Source organism: Halichoerus grypus, chromosome 9, assembly GCF_964656455.1.
Source record: "Halichoerus grypus chromosome 9, mHalGry1.hap1.1, whole genome shotgun sequence".
NCBI classification, from domain to species: domain Eukaryota; kingdom Metazoa; phylum Chordata; class Mammalia; order Carnivora; family Phocidae; genus Halichoerus; species Halichoerus grypus.
In genome coordinates, this window is record NC_135720.1 from 140,735,725 (window position 1) to 140,750,433 (window position 14,709).

The 14,709-nt window shown below is 40.1% G+C and overlaps 1 protein-coding gene across 3 annotated transcripts in view; it reads right to left on the reverse strand.

The window, feature by feature from the left end:
• Nucleotides 1-14,709, reverse strand: part of GPLD1 (glycosylphosphatidylinositol specific phospholipase D1) — a 58,945-nt gene that overhangs the window by 42,394 nt on the left and 1,842 nt on the right. The window contains exons 2-4 of one of the 3 annotated variants that reach the window (XM_078055741.1): nucleotides 13,194-13,276; nucleotides 10,682-10,728; nucleotides 10,256-10,311 (exon numbers count right to left, since the gene is read on the reverse strand). In XM_078055741.1, coding sequence (XP_077911867.1) covers nucleotides 10,256-10,311; nucleotides 10,682-10,694 — 69 coding nt within the window. In that variant the 5' untranslated portion in view covers nucleotides 10,695-10,728; nucleotides 13,194-13,276. Of the gene's footprint in view, nucleotides 1-10,255; nucleotides 10,312-10,681; nucleotides 10,729-13,193; nucleotides 13,463-13,861; nucleotides 14,012-14,709 lie in introns of those variants that run through there. The other 2 variants (XM_078055740.1, XM_036112180.2) reach the window with 2 other exon arrangements.

Sequence of the window (14,709 nt, forward strand, 5' to 3'; positions counted from 1 at the left end):
GCACAACCGACTGAGCCACCCAGGCGCCCCACCCTTAAACTTTTTAATTTATCCGTAAGGACTTACTAATCTCCACTGCTACCAGGGTATTTGGCTCAAAGATGCACGTTTGATCAAAGCTAGCTCAGCTAGAACCTTCCCTGAGACTCCTCATGGAGAGCTATGTGGAAGACAACCTCTTGTTGTCCCTTGGGGATTTTCAGCCTGAAGGCTGAGTTCTGCATGGTCCTCCACGTGGAGAGAGACCACCACCTAGACCTCGGCGTGCAGCTCTGCTCCAAGCACTATCAGTTATGTGAGCCAATGACGTCTCCTTTTTCTCTAAAGATAGCTTGCCAGTTGGACTTTTGTCACTTAAAAATAATATAACTTTATTGAATATTTACCTTGTCAGCCATGGTCTTGGTCACTTTATATGAGTAAGACTTGTTGAATCTGCATCTCTAGGTGAGGGAGATGCTGTTATTTAACATTAAAAAATTCTGAAGTAAACTTTGAAAAGTAGATGTGTCAGCAAAAGAGGAAGCTGCTGGTGGGGGAATAAGTACAGACAGAGGATGCAAACTTCAGATATAAAAATGTATTTTTAAGCTATGGAAATAAAAAGAGTAGGATATTGGAATCAAGAGAGATCAATGAAACAGAATAAAGAGCAAGAAACAGACTCAAGTATACACAACATACAATGGGGATGAATGAAGGGTGAAGTAACCAACCGGTTGTGTTGGCATAACCCCGGGGCAGTGAAGGTTCCATTCTTGCAGGGGATCCAGCGTGGCCTTCATGACGCGGACTTGAAATTAACATTGACCAACAAGAGGTTCCTAGACCCCCTCATGTGCTTTACGCCAAAATATATACAAGATGAATTAAAGAGTTAAAGGCAAAACAGGAAGCCACAAAATTAGCAGGACAAAATTGGAGGGGATAACTGCATCATCTCAGATGGGAAATGATTTTTCTAAGCAAAGCATACAGGCAGAGACCACAGAAGAACAGAACGGTGTACTTAACAACACAAACACTGGAGAATTCTGCACGGTAAAGAGCACCGGTAAAGAGAATTCTGCACGGTAAAAAGCAAACTGAAGAGAAAAATAACCATGAGAATCATTTGACGCATGACGGGGCTGGTATCTTTAAGAAGTCATTCTTCCACGTCAAGATAAATATCCTGATGGAGAAATGTGCAAAACACGTAAGTGATTCACAGAAGATGTAATAGAAATAGTTGATAAACACTTGGAAGTGTATTTAACCTCATTAATTAATTAAAATGCCAATTAAGCCTATAACAAAACATTTTCCCACCTACCAAATGAGCAAAAAATGAAAAAATTAAAAACGGGTCCTAAAAGTGAATCTGTTTCCAAATCTGAAGATACTTCTTAAGAAATTTCAATGAGGGGCGCCTGGGTGGCTCAGTCGGTAAAGCGTTGGCGTTCCGCTCAGGTCACGATCTCAGGGTCCTGGGATCGAGCCCCGAATCGGGCTCCCTGCCCAGTGGGGAGTATGCTTCTCCCTCTCCCTCTGCAGCTCCCCCTGCTTTTGCGTGCACGCTCTCTCAAATAAATAAATCTTTTTTTAAAAAAAGAAATTTCAATGAAATACATAAGCAACCGAGGATATTAATCCTTCCTCCATCATAGAGATCATTCCTGTTTCATTTTGTTTTTTCCTTTGTTTCTGGGCCAGGACTCAGCTAGCAGTGCCACAGCTGAAGGGTTTGCCAAAAAAGGTCGGGAAGCTGGTCACAAACAAGGAGACTGGGCACGAAGAATACATATTGAGAATGATGACCAGGCTTCTCCCTGTTGGAGAAAGGAGTCGCAGATACGGACATAGAGAACGCTAGAACGAATTCTCTGGTGGTGGATCATAATTGGAGATATTCTTGTGTGAACTCCTGGTTTTAAATAAACAGGCAGATAAACACAAAAGCAACTTGAGGCAGAATCTGGGACAATGTAAACATCAAGATAAATGATAATAATGTAATATAAACCATTAAATAGAATGTATATGGATATAAGTAAATAGATGAAATGGGGAAGAAGGAAAGGCTCTATTTAACAGTAGAATGCCAAGAAAGGTAGAAAGAGTGATGGAATCAGATAAACAGTTTGGCAACCATCATAATTACTTCAGGCAAGAATTATCAATAGATGATACAACCAGTGGGTAAAACTTTGATGAGAAACAGGGTATTTACATTACCTCAATATCTCTCTCCACAAAATATTTACTTGCTAATTAAAAAGTAGAAAATACTTACTAACTTTCCAGTGTAAAAATGTGAAGATGTCATCTCAACCAGGGGATAAAAATTATCATCACTAGGACTTCTGCTTCCAGGAAGATGGAATAAACGTACTTACTTAAGCACAACTAAGCCCCCTGGGCATTGTACACAAAACGAGCATAAGAAGCCCCTGAAAGGTGGAGGTAAGTATGCAGGGGGCTGGGGAGCTCAGGACCAGAAGACGACACTGTGGTGAATTCTCTGGGCTTTCTCTGTACCTCATAGGTCCCAAACTGGATACCAGGAAAGCCTGCCAACCCAGAACCTCTAATGGGCATAAACCAAACACACAAAAGCCACAAAGAAAGCCTGCTTTCTCTAACCGTAAGGCCAGGAAATGGGCGGCCTGGCAAAGACAGAAAACTTTTAGACAATAGCCTTTCTACTCTAGCCAAACATCACAGAAAAAAACTGTGGCCCCACCCTCACCAGGACTTTCATTTGTCCCTGATCCCTACCCCTCAGTGTCAGTGGAGACCATGGGGAGAGCCGAGACATCCAGTCCCAACTGCAGTAACATGGCGCCTCTCCTCATCCCCACTGGGTGGGATCAGAAGAGGCCCAGGGAAGAGCAGGACGTCCGCCACCACAAGGAGACACGCTCCAGCATCCATAGAGGCCACAGTGAGGAGCAATAATTAGGCACTTCTACCCCTCCCAGCCGGAGAGGCATCCGTGGAGGCTCGGGGGAATCTTGACTTCTACCCACAGTTGGCAGTTAGGAGAGTTAGGAGGTGGTCACCCTCCCCATTCTGTTCCCCTCCCAAAATGGTGTCAGAAGAAGTCAGCTAAAACAAAAGGTTTCAGTAAGATCCAGAGTCTCATAACCTAATACCTAAAATGTCCAGGTTTCAATCCAAGAGCACTCATCACACCAAGAACCAGGAATCTCAAAAGGAATAAAAAGAGATAACTAATAGAGGCCAAATGAAATGGTAGACATTTTAGAATTACCTGACAAAATATTTTAAAGCAGCCATCATAAAAATGCTTCAATTACAAACATACTTCAAACAACCACCGCCCTCCAACCACCACCACCAAAATAGTCTCAGGAAAGGAATATATAAAGAACCACCCAATGAAAATTTTAAAAATGACAATATAATCACTGAAATGAAAGTTAACATCACCAGAAACAGTACACTTGACATTGGGAGTCTTCTGGTATGATGCGATGAGAATACAGCATCGATTCTGTGTTCTGTGGTATTTCTGTCAAAAGATGACCTGCACGGGGCACCTGGGTGGCTCAGTCGGTTAAGTGTCTGCCTTTGGCTCAGGTCATGATCCCAGGGTCCTGGGATCGAATCCCGAATCAGGCTCCCTGCTCAGACGGGAGTCTGCTTCTCCTTCTCCCTCTGCCCCTCTCCTCCCACCCCTTGTGCACACCCACAAGCTCTCTCTCTCAAATAAATAAAATCTTAAAAAAAAGAAAAAGATATCCTGCAAGGGGATCTATCATGAGAAACTAGCAGACGAAATCAAGCTAAGGTACATTCTACAGTTATTGGACTGTGCCCTTTCCAAAATATCAAGGTCATTAAAGACAAGGAAGGCCTAAGGAACTGTTCTAGATCACATGGTCCTGGACTGGTCCTGGAACCACAAAGAAGATTATTGAGACAAGTGGAGAGATTTGAATGAAGCCTGAGGACTGGGTGAAAGTGTTATTCAATGTTGCTTTCCTGACTGTGGTAACTGTGCTGTGGTTCCATAGGAGTGTCCTTGTTTTTTGGAAATACACAATGATGTGTCAAAGGATAATGGGCATCACACCAGCAATTCACTCTAGAACGGTTCAGGAGAAAAGAAATCAGTATGTATAAGTAGTGTGGAATTGCATGAAATCTCTGGACATGAGGGATTCCATTTTCCTTTCCAACTAACAAGCTCCTGAACTGGGCTGGAAGCAGCAACTGTTTGACAAGCGGTTGCTCCTAACATTTCAACAGAGCCACATGCATTCGGGTCAGAGGACAACAGTAAAGTCAATAAATACAAAGCAGGGACTTTCACTTGATAGCACCAGTAATCAATAAGATAGTCATCACAAGCGGTTCGACTGGTCAGCACCAATACAGCAGGGTTTTTTTTTCTTCTCTGCTTTATGTAAATCCTGTAATTACTTCTTCCTTCTTTCTCATAAAAGCCCCCTTGCTTTCCCTGCACGAGTGGGACACTTTTCTGGTTACTCTGGAATCTGTGCTCCCCTGAATAAAAACCTTCGGTCCTTTTCTACCTCCTTTCCTTGGGGGACAACAGAGCGGATAAAAGGGCAAATACGCCAACAATTGAGGATCTACAGGAATATGGTAATGGGCATATAGGGATTGGCCTAATTGTCCGGCTTTTCTCTTGGTTTTTAATTACTTCCAAATAAAAAAGTTAAAATATAGAATTGGTTGAATAAATTATGGTACACTATGGTAATAGAAAAATATGTAATTGTCCTAAATGATTCTCAAGATCTCTTTTGACATGGGAAGTTATCACCAATATATTAAATGAAAAATAGCAAGTTGCATAGTGTGTGGAGTGTAATTTGGGGGGGGGAAGAAGGTACTAATAAATTAAAAAATAATGCTGAGAATGATATAAAGCCAAGTGTCAACACTGGTTGTCTCAGAATGTTTTACAGTGTGCATCTCTCAGTTTTCTAATCAGAAAAGAAGAAATCTCTTCTGGAGGCAGGCAGGAGGAAGTAGGGCAGAGAGGACTGAAACCAACCAAATTAACTACCATTGCTAGGATTTCATGGTTAAAATACCACATTCCGTTTATTTCTATAGAAAGTAAATATATATAATGAGTCCAATAATCACAGTATGAAACTAGAAATCAATTAATAAGAAAAAAAAAAAAACTAGGGAAAAAAACACATGCATGCTGAACACCATGCTAATGAAAATGGATGGGTCAATGAAGAAATCCGAGGAAATGAAACAATACATGAAGACAAACAAAAATGGAAACACAATGACTGAAAATATTTGTGTGGCACCTGGCTGGCTTGGTTGGTAGAGCACGTCATGACTTAGATCTCAGGGTCATGAGTTTAAGCCCCATGCTGGGCATGGAACCCACTTAAAAAAAAAAAAATCTTTGGGATAAAGCAGAAACAGTTCTAGGAAGGAAGTTTATAGCAGTACAGTCCTATTACAGGAAACAAGAAAAATCTCAAAACAGCAATCAAACCTTATACCCAAAGGAACTAGAAAAAGAAAAACAAACCCCAAAGTTAGTAGAAGGAAGATAAAAGTTTAGAGTGGAAATAAATGAAAAAAATATGTATCAGTGAAACCAAGAGTTAGTTCTTTGAGAAGATAAACACAATTGATAAACCTTTAGCCAGACTCCTCAAGAAAGAGCAAGTAATAAATAAATAAAATCAGAAATGGAGAAATAACCACCAACACCACAGAAATACAAAGAATTATAAAATACTATGAAAAATTATGTAACAAATTGGAGAACCTAGAAGAGATGGATAAATTCCTAGAAACATACAATCTGCCAAAACTGAATCAAGAAGAAATAGAAAATTTGAACAGACCAATTATTAGTAACAAAATTGAATCTGTAATCAAAAAACTCCCCAACAAAAGTCCAGAACCAGATGGCTTCACAGGTGAACTCTACCTAACATTTAAAGAAGAATTCATACCTATTCTTCTCAAACTATTCCAAAAAAGAGAAGAGGAAGGCAAGGCCAGCTTTACCTTGGGCCAATATCCTTGATGAACACAGATGCAAAAATCTTCAACACATACTACCAAACCAAATTCAATAGTATGTTAAAAGGACCATTCACCATGATCAAGTGGGATTTATTCCTGGGATTCAAGAGTGGTTCAATATTCTCAAATCAATGTGATCTATCACATTAACAAGAAGGATAAAAACCATATGATCATCTCAAGAGATCTAGAAAAAGGATTTGATACAATATTTGTTCATGATAAAAACTCTCAATAAAGCGAATTTAGAGGAACCATACCTCAACATGGTAAAGGCCTTCTATGAAAAACCCACAGCTAACATCATTCTCAATGGGGAAAAAACAGAGCTTTTCTCCCTAAGGTCAGAAACAAGACACGGATGTCCACTCTCACCACTTTTATTCAACAGAGTACTGGAAGTCCTAGCTGCAGCTATCAGATAAGAAATAAAAGCATCCAAACTAGTAAGAAGTAAAATGGTCACCATCTGCAGATGACATGATTTAACTATATATAGAAAACCCTAAAGACTACCAAAAAAAGCTATTAGAATAAAGGAATTCAGTGAAGTTGCAGGATACAAAATTAGCATGTAGGCATTTCTATATATTCACAATAACGTAGCAAAAAGAAAAATTAAGAAAACAATCTCATTCACAATTGCACCAAAAAGAATAAAGTATCTATAGTTTAATCAAGGACGTAAAAGACCTATGCCCTGAAAACCATAAGATACTGATGAAAGAAACTGAATGTGATGCAAACAAATGAAAGATATTCTGTGCTCATGGATTGGAAGGATTAATATTGTGAAAATGTCCATATTACCCAAAGCAAACTACAGATTAATGCAATCCCTGTCAAAATACCAATGTCATTTTTCACAGAACTAGAACAAACAATCCTAAAATTTGTATGGAATCACAAAAGACCCCAAATAGCCAAAGAAATCTTGAGAAAGGAGAACAAAACTGGAGGTATCACAATCCCAGATTTCAAAGATATACTACAAAGCTGTAGTAATTAAAACATTTGGTACTGGCACAAAAATAAACACATAGATCAATGGAATGGAATAGAGAGCCCAGAAATAAACCCTCACTTGGTCAATTAGTCTGTGACAAGAGAGTCATAATACACAACAAGGAAAAGACAGTGTCTTCAAGAAATGATGCTGGGAAAACTGGACAGCAACATGCAGAAGAATGAAACTGGGCCATTTTCTCAAACCAAACACAAAAATAAAATAAAGACTAAATGTGAGACCTGAAACCATAAAAATTCTAGAAGAAAATATAGGTAGTCATCTCTTGGACATTGGCCTTAGCAACATATTTAATATGTCTCCTGAGGCAAAGGAAACAAAAAAATAAAACTACTGGAACTATACCAAAATAGTTAAGATTTTGCACAGAAAAAAAAAAACAACTCAATCGAACAAAGTAACTTACTGAATGGAAGAAGATATTTTCAAATGATACACTAATAAAAGTTTAATATCCAAACTATATAAAGAACTTCTAAAAGTTTAATATCCAAACTATATAAAGAACTTCTACAACTGCGCATGCACACACACACACACACACACACACCACCTGAACAATCTCATGAAGAAATAGACAGATGGGGGTGCCTGGGTGGCTCAGTCGTTAAGCGTCTGCCTTTGGCTCAGGTCATGATCCCAGGGTCCTGGGATGGAGCCTCACATCGGGCTCCCTGCTCAGCAGGAAGCTTGCTTCTCTCTCTCCTACTCCCCCTGCTTGTGTTCCTGCTCTCGCTATCTCTCTGTCATATAAATGAATAAAATCTTTAAAAAAAAGAAATAGATGACTTAACGTTTTTCCAAAGACCACCTACAGATGGCCAATACACATATGAAAAAATACTCAACATTACTAATCAGTGGGGAAATGCAAATCAAAACCACAATGAGATTATCATCTTAACACCTGTCAGAATGGCTAGATCAAAAAGACAAGAAGTGTTGACGATGTGGAGAAAAAGGAACCCTTGTGCACCATTGGTGGGTATGTAAATTGGTGCAGGCACTGTGGGAAACAGTAAGGAGGTTCCTCAAAAAATTAAAAATAGAAATACCATACGATCGAGTAATTCCACTGCTGGGTATTTACCCAAGAAAACAAGAGCACTAATTAAAAAAGATATATGCACCCGATGTTTACTGCAGCATTATTTACAGTAGCCAAACTATAGAAACAATCCAGGCGTCCATAGCTATGTGAATGGATAAAGGAGATGTGATTACACACACACAAACACACACACACACACACACACACACACACAAAACTATTACTCAGGCATAAAAAAGAATGAAATCTCAGCATTTGTGACTGACAACATGGATGGACCTAGAGGGTATTATGCTAAATGAAGTAAGTCAGAGAAAGACAAATACTGTATGATTTCACTTATATATGGAATCTAAGAAATACACGAACAAACAGACTTCTTTAATACAGAGAAGAAACTGGTGGTTGCCAGAGGGAAGGTGGAGGGTAGGGAGATCAGCAAAACAGGTGAAGGGGATTTAGAGGTACAAGCTTCCAGTAGTAAGTCAGGGAAATAACAAGTACAGCATGTGAGATACAGTGAATAATATTGTCATAACACATGGTGATGGGTGGTGACCACCCTTATCGTGGTGAGCACCGAGTAACGTGCAGAATTGTTGAATCGCTGTGTTGTACGTATGTAATGTAGCATTATCAACTACACTTTAATAATAAAATAAGAATAGGAAAAAAGTATCAGGGCAATAATGACCACCAATGTGAGGTCAGCTTGCTTCTGACAGTTCTTATAAATACATACACTGATTTTCTCAGCTTTATGCACTTTTCTCTTTGTGTTAAGTCAAAGGTTTCAAAAAGCAGTCACCTCTGGATATAGTAACAAAAGATAATCCTAGAATCAACAAAATTCAGACCTCAACGAGTCCAGAAGTCCCCGAAGAGCAGGTGGACTAGGAAGAAAGAGACACTACAACAAGTCCCACATACAGAGATATAAAGTACATCATGAAAAGGGATCTGACAGTATCATAAAAGGTGAGGTATCCCGACCCTTGTAAATTGAAAATGAAGTATAAGCACTCAGGGCACTTAGTCATTTCCAATGATGGCATCAGTATCTGCATTAGGACCAATGCGGAGGGGAAGGATCGGTGTCCAGTCCACGTTTCAAATTAAGTTAATGATACAAGCGTGACTATCTCTACTACAAAATCGCTCTACACACACTCTGGACTGATTGTTCGCATGATGAATTAGGCAGGTTCTTGCTTCTCCTCCTCATCCTTGGCTACCTTCCACCACGGTCAGTGAAGATAATCAAACACTGTTCAACTGCCAAGTCGGAAAGTTGAAACTAATGTATAAAAGTGGTTTGAGGACAGGATGGATTTCAGTTATCTCACCATCCTGTTTTCCATACTGAACTGTCAAAACTTACTGGTAATAATTTGATCCAATTCTGATGTCACCAAGGAATATTAATCACTCTTATCAAAAGTATTAAGAATCATCTTTGCACAAAGCATTATTTAGCCTAGAACCAGCAATAGTGTATAGGGTCAGAATAGAACCACTTTGAGGATAGATACAGGAAAGCCATCAGATAGTCTTAACCAAGAATACAGTAGGAGGAGACATCAGACGAGCATCTCAGAGCGGACTTCTGAATAAACATTTCCTGCTCCTTGTGCTGATGCAATTTTTCTATGACACAGTCAAGAGGTGAAAAATTTATCTCAGGCATGACCTTTGTAAAAACAAAAAGCTGTACCATTTTAATTCTTCCTCAATTTTTCAAATTTTGATTCATCATTAAATTATTCCAGTGATACTATTTAAATGATAATATATATCATTACATATAAATTATATATGTTTTATACATATAAAAATATAATAGTATTGAAATATTTTAATTATATAATGTATATAATATATAATATATATATGTTCAAGTATAAATTATATATAATATGTAAGTATACATAATATATATATTCAAGTATATATTATATACCTATGTTCAAGTAGCACTGGAGGGGACATACACCTTTTATAATGCCAAATATTAATGTTTTATGAAGACAAAAAGGACTGAAAATTATTGCCTAAATATCTGTTAGGACCTTTATTTTGGCACCTATGGAAGAGAGTTAATGCACAAGGAATAAGAGAAAAATTAAACTTTATACCTCTTTGTAGTTAACTCTCCCATCCTGAAGGTGGAGAAACTCCAGAGCTCTGTGTCCTGAGAGAAATATATAAATCAATTAAATCAACTGTAGCTAAAACAGAACTTATTCAAGATGTTTTAAAAGGAAAATTGGGGCACATGGGTGATGCAGTCGGTCGGGTGTAGACTCTTGGTTTCATCTCAGGTTGTGATCTCAGGGTCCCGGGATCGAGCCCCGAGTCAGGCTGTAGGCTCAGCACGGAGTCTGCCTAAAACTCTCTCTCCCTCTCCCTCTGTCCCTCCCCCTGCTCATGCATGCACGCGCACTCACTCTCTGTAATAATCTTTAAAAAACTAAAATAAAAAAAGTTAAAAAAAAGGAAAATATAATTTTGTCATTGCAACTGTCAAGGAAGGGGGAAATGAAAATTAAGTGTGTACTCACTAGTCATCTTCATTAGGCATGGTAAGATTCATACGATAGTTATATCACTAAAAAATACAAATCAAATTTGCATGGTGATTTGAAGTTTCCGCTTAGCTGGCATCATGACCCTGCACAGCTAGGTCTCCGTTCCCTCCTAAGTCGAAGTAAGTAATTCCCACATTTACAGGTGTGTTCACAGAGTCACACAAAATACATGTGATGTGATGAGCACAGTGGCTGATACACGGTAGGAGCTCAGTAAACAGAAATGTCATCTTATTTTGCCTCAATACCCCCCCCCCCACTGAGATAAATGACCGTAAGCAGAAAATAGGATACATGGCCAAAACCATGGACTGAATCAATTACTCTCGAATGTTTTTTCATCAGTTGGGCCACATTAGATGGACCAAAAAAAAAAAAAAAATCCCAGGTTACCTGCTCTACCCACTTGCAGGGACACACACACATACATCCACACCCTGAATCTTCCTAGAATCTAAGACGAACATGCCTTGTGAAGTCACATTCAAAGGGGATACCTTGCTTCTGTTGTGAATCACATCCAGTTTTGTAATTCATACAAAAATACAGCCACTCCTCTAAGCATAATAAGATACGGGCTCCCAGCCCACATCAGTAACCTGGACACAGGATTGCCGGGATTTACAGCTCCAAACCACCGAACGAGACCCGTTCTAATTAACTCACAGAACTGTCAGCCTTCCAACAGGCTTTACATTAAGTGAAAACATGAACCAAGAGATTTACAGAATCCTAAATAATTGGTAAATGTTGGAGTTTTTTCTTTCACATAAGACTCCTCAAAATCTATGCAGGTTAGGAGTGGTCTTCAATTATGTTCACATAAACAAAGTTTTCTATATTAATATATTTATATATTTATGATATATAAATATAATAGATAATACAATGTATGTATATATTTAATATATTTTATTATATTTCTATTTAATATTTCTATTTAATATTAATATTTTATATAATGTATTGATATATTTAATGTTATTATTAATAGATTAATATATACAAAACATATATTCATATATGTTTAATCTATTAGGATCTTTGGTACCTACTGAAAAAAGGCAAGCAGTTACCCGATTTTATTAAAACTTCATATTTCATCTGTGTTTAAATACATTATACATTTTATATAATGTATTGATATTGTGTTAATGTATTGATATATTTAATGTTATATTAATAGATTAATATATACAAAACATATACTCATATATGTATAATCTATTAGGATCTTTGGTACCTACTGAAAAAAGGCAAGCAGTTATCCGATTTTATTAAAACTTCGTATTTCATCTGTGTTTAAACTAAGGATTAAAAACTCTCCATTTATACTTATTCTTGAATATTTCCATTTACACTTGCTCTTTCTCAGGCTACAGTTCTAGCAATTTGAATTTCAAAGAATTTACACCTGGACAATACTTTCAAATTCACTGAGACGTTCAGCTTCCTTACTTTACAGAAGAGGAACGCAGAGAAAATGAGTTGCTCTGACTCATGTAGTTTACAGCTGAGCCGGTATTAGAACCTGGGTCTAATTCTCTCTTCTACTGTTTCCTGACTGCTCGTAGCAATAAATGTATTTGGAAAGAACACTGGACTGGCTCTCAGGACATGCAATCCTAGGCCAGCCCTCTAATGAGCTAGCTTTGAGATTCTCCAGATCGATTTCCTTGCATGTGAAATACAGGGACTGAGCTCAGTGACCTCTAGTGCCCTTTCAGAAGGCAAAATTCTGGGATCATAGGTTCTTGTCCACCAGAACTCAATAAATACCTCGGTCTATCTGGCACTGATAAGCTTACACAGTTTATTTGTAATCTTGTTATGATTGGTACCTCCTGGCCAGGTGGCCTGACTATAAAATATTCTTGATTTTATCTAAAAGAAAACCCAGATTTAATCTGAAAACTGTTGTAGAATATAATCCTACTCCATGGGTTAAAAAAATATTACAAATACACTTCATTCAAGAACCAAATTCACCTGTATCTGGCACTCTGCCCTCACCCCCGAGCCTGTCCTCCCCAGCTCCTGTCATCGTCCCGGTCCCCTCTAATGCCAGTAGCCAGACGCCCTCGCTTCCTTGCCCTCCCTGGAGCCAACCACTTGACTCAGGGGACCCACTTCCGTGGCCACAAGTGGCCCTGTACACATACTTGGAAATCTAAAACAACAAAAACAACATTCCTCACTCCTACTGAGTTCCACCCATCTTCCTCCTCTCCCATTCTATCAGTTCTGCTTCACGGCAACCGCGAGTTTCTCCAGCTCCTCACTGTTTGCCCACCCAGAGAAACAGCCAGGGGCCGATCATCAAGCACCCATCGTTCCCTTGCCTCCTGCCCGCCCCTCCACGGAACCCACCCGACTCCAGTCCGGGGAACTTGTTACCAATAGGTGGGACCGACTTCACATCTCTTCCTTAACACCCTTTGACAGACTTAGCATCCCTAATCCCAGGCAAGGTGCAGGCACTTACCTATCTCGATGTGTGTGGAGATGCCACATGGCGAACCCCCTGGGCAGAGGGAGCCCAGTGCGATCAGCAGCCCAGGCCAGAACCTGCAAAGGGACATGCCCTCGTTACTTGCTGCTCCTTGGTGACACAAAGTGCTCAGAACTGCGGCGGCAGGGCCTGAAACCCAGGCCCAGACCCACGGCTTTCCCTCTAAGCAGGTCACTGACCAGGCAACCAAGCCTCATTTCAAAATAATAACACTTCCCAGTCAACTGTTTAACTTCACCAGAACAGCAAACAAACTCCATTTGGGGGAGGGAAAAAAAAAAAAAAAGCCATCAACTGAAATTTGAATGTTCTTAGCCGGGAGCATGGCCACTTTGTGACCCAGGTGTCCTCCAGATTTCTTTTTTTTTTTTTTAAATGTTTTATTTATTTATTCATGAGAGTCAGAGAGAGAGAGAGAGAGAGGCAGAGGCAGAGGGAGAAGCAGGCTCCCCGCCTAGCAGGGAGCCCGATGCGGGACTTGATCCCAGGACCCTGGGATCATGACCTGAGCCGAAGGCAGACGCTTAACCATCTGAGCCACCCAGGCGCCCCCTCCAGATTTCTTGTTAACACGAAATTTGTATGGTCACCTTAGCAAAGTTGTCTCCATTTCGCTTTCTTCAAAAAAGACACAGACTCACCTGTCTAGACTAAGGGTCCACATGCTGGACCACCTCGGCTCACAAGGGCCGATCCCTCAGGCATCCTTTGCACACCCGTATCAGGGGCCCCCGAGTCCTCAGCCTCTGAAGCCCCAAGTGCTGGGAGAGCTTTTATGACGATCAGCTGGAGCTGGCTTCTCTTTCAGGATTTGGCAACAGATACTGACATTTGCATGGGATTACACAAGAGCAAGCACTCCTGGTCTATCTGCTTCTGGCTTATGGGGCTTGTCTCAAGTCTGTTGCACGGTCAGATTCCTGCACCCCAAGCAAAGACGCTGATTCCACTGGGGGCGGGAGATATGGGACAGATTTCAGACCAAGAAACAAGGATTCAGAAAATGCTAGGCTCAGAATATTACATGTCAAGAAGTATCTGGTCTGTAGCCCTTAATCCATGGGAAAAACTCGGTGAAGCTCTTCGTGGAAAAGGTGGTAATCTTACAGCTCAAATTATGCACATTATAAGTGAAAAGCAAGAAAGGGGATCCTGAAAGCGTGGGAGGAAACCGTACTCATGCTCAGGTGAGCAAATGGAAGAGAAGAATAGAAGATGGGATGATTGAGACCCTTAGGTCTCTGTCAAGTTTCCTCTGTAATCTTAGCTTAGCCACCTGCAAGCCCCAGAGAAAAGAAGCCCACAGCTCTCCCCGAATCCTGAGGGCATTGGGCCCCGCTGCTCCTGACTGCTTTTAGGCCAGAGGCCATGAACCTTGGCTAAGGTGCTCTCTACACATAGGCCTCATCTCCCCCTTACTGCAAGTGGGGGAGTAGATGGAGAAGGGTGGGAGTAGAGGTGGGAGTGCCCAGGACCAGGCCGGGTGAAG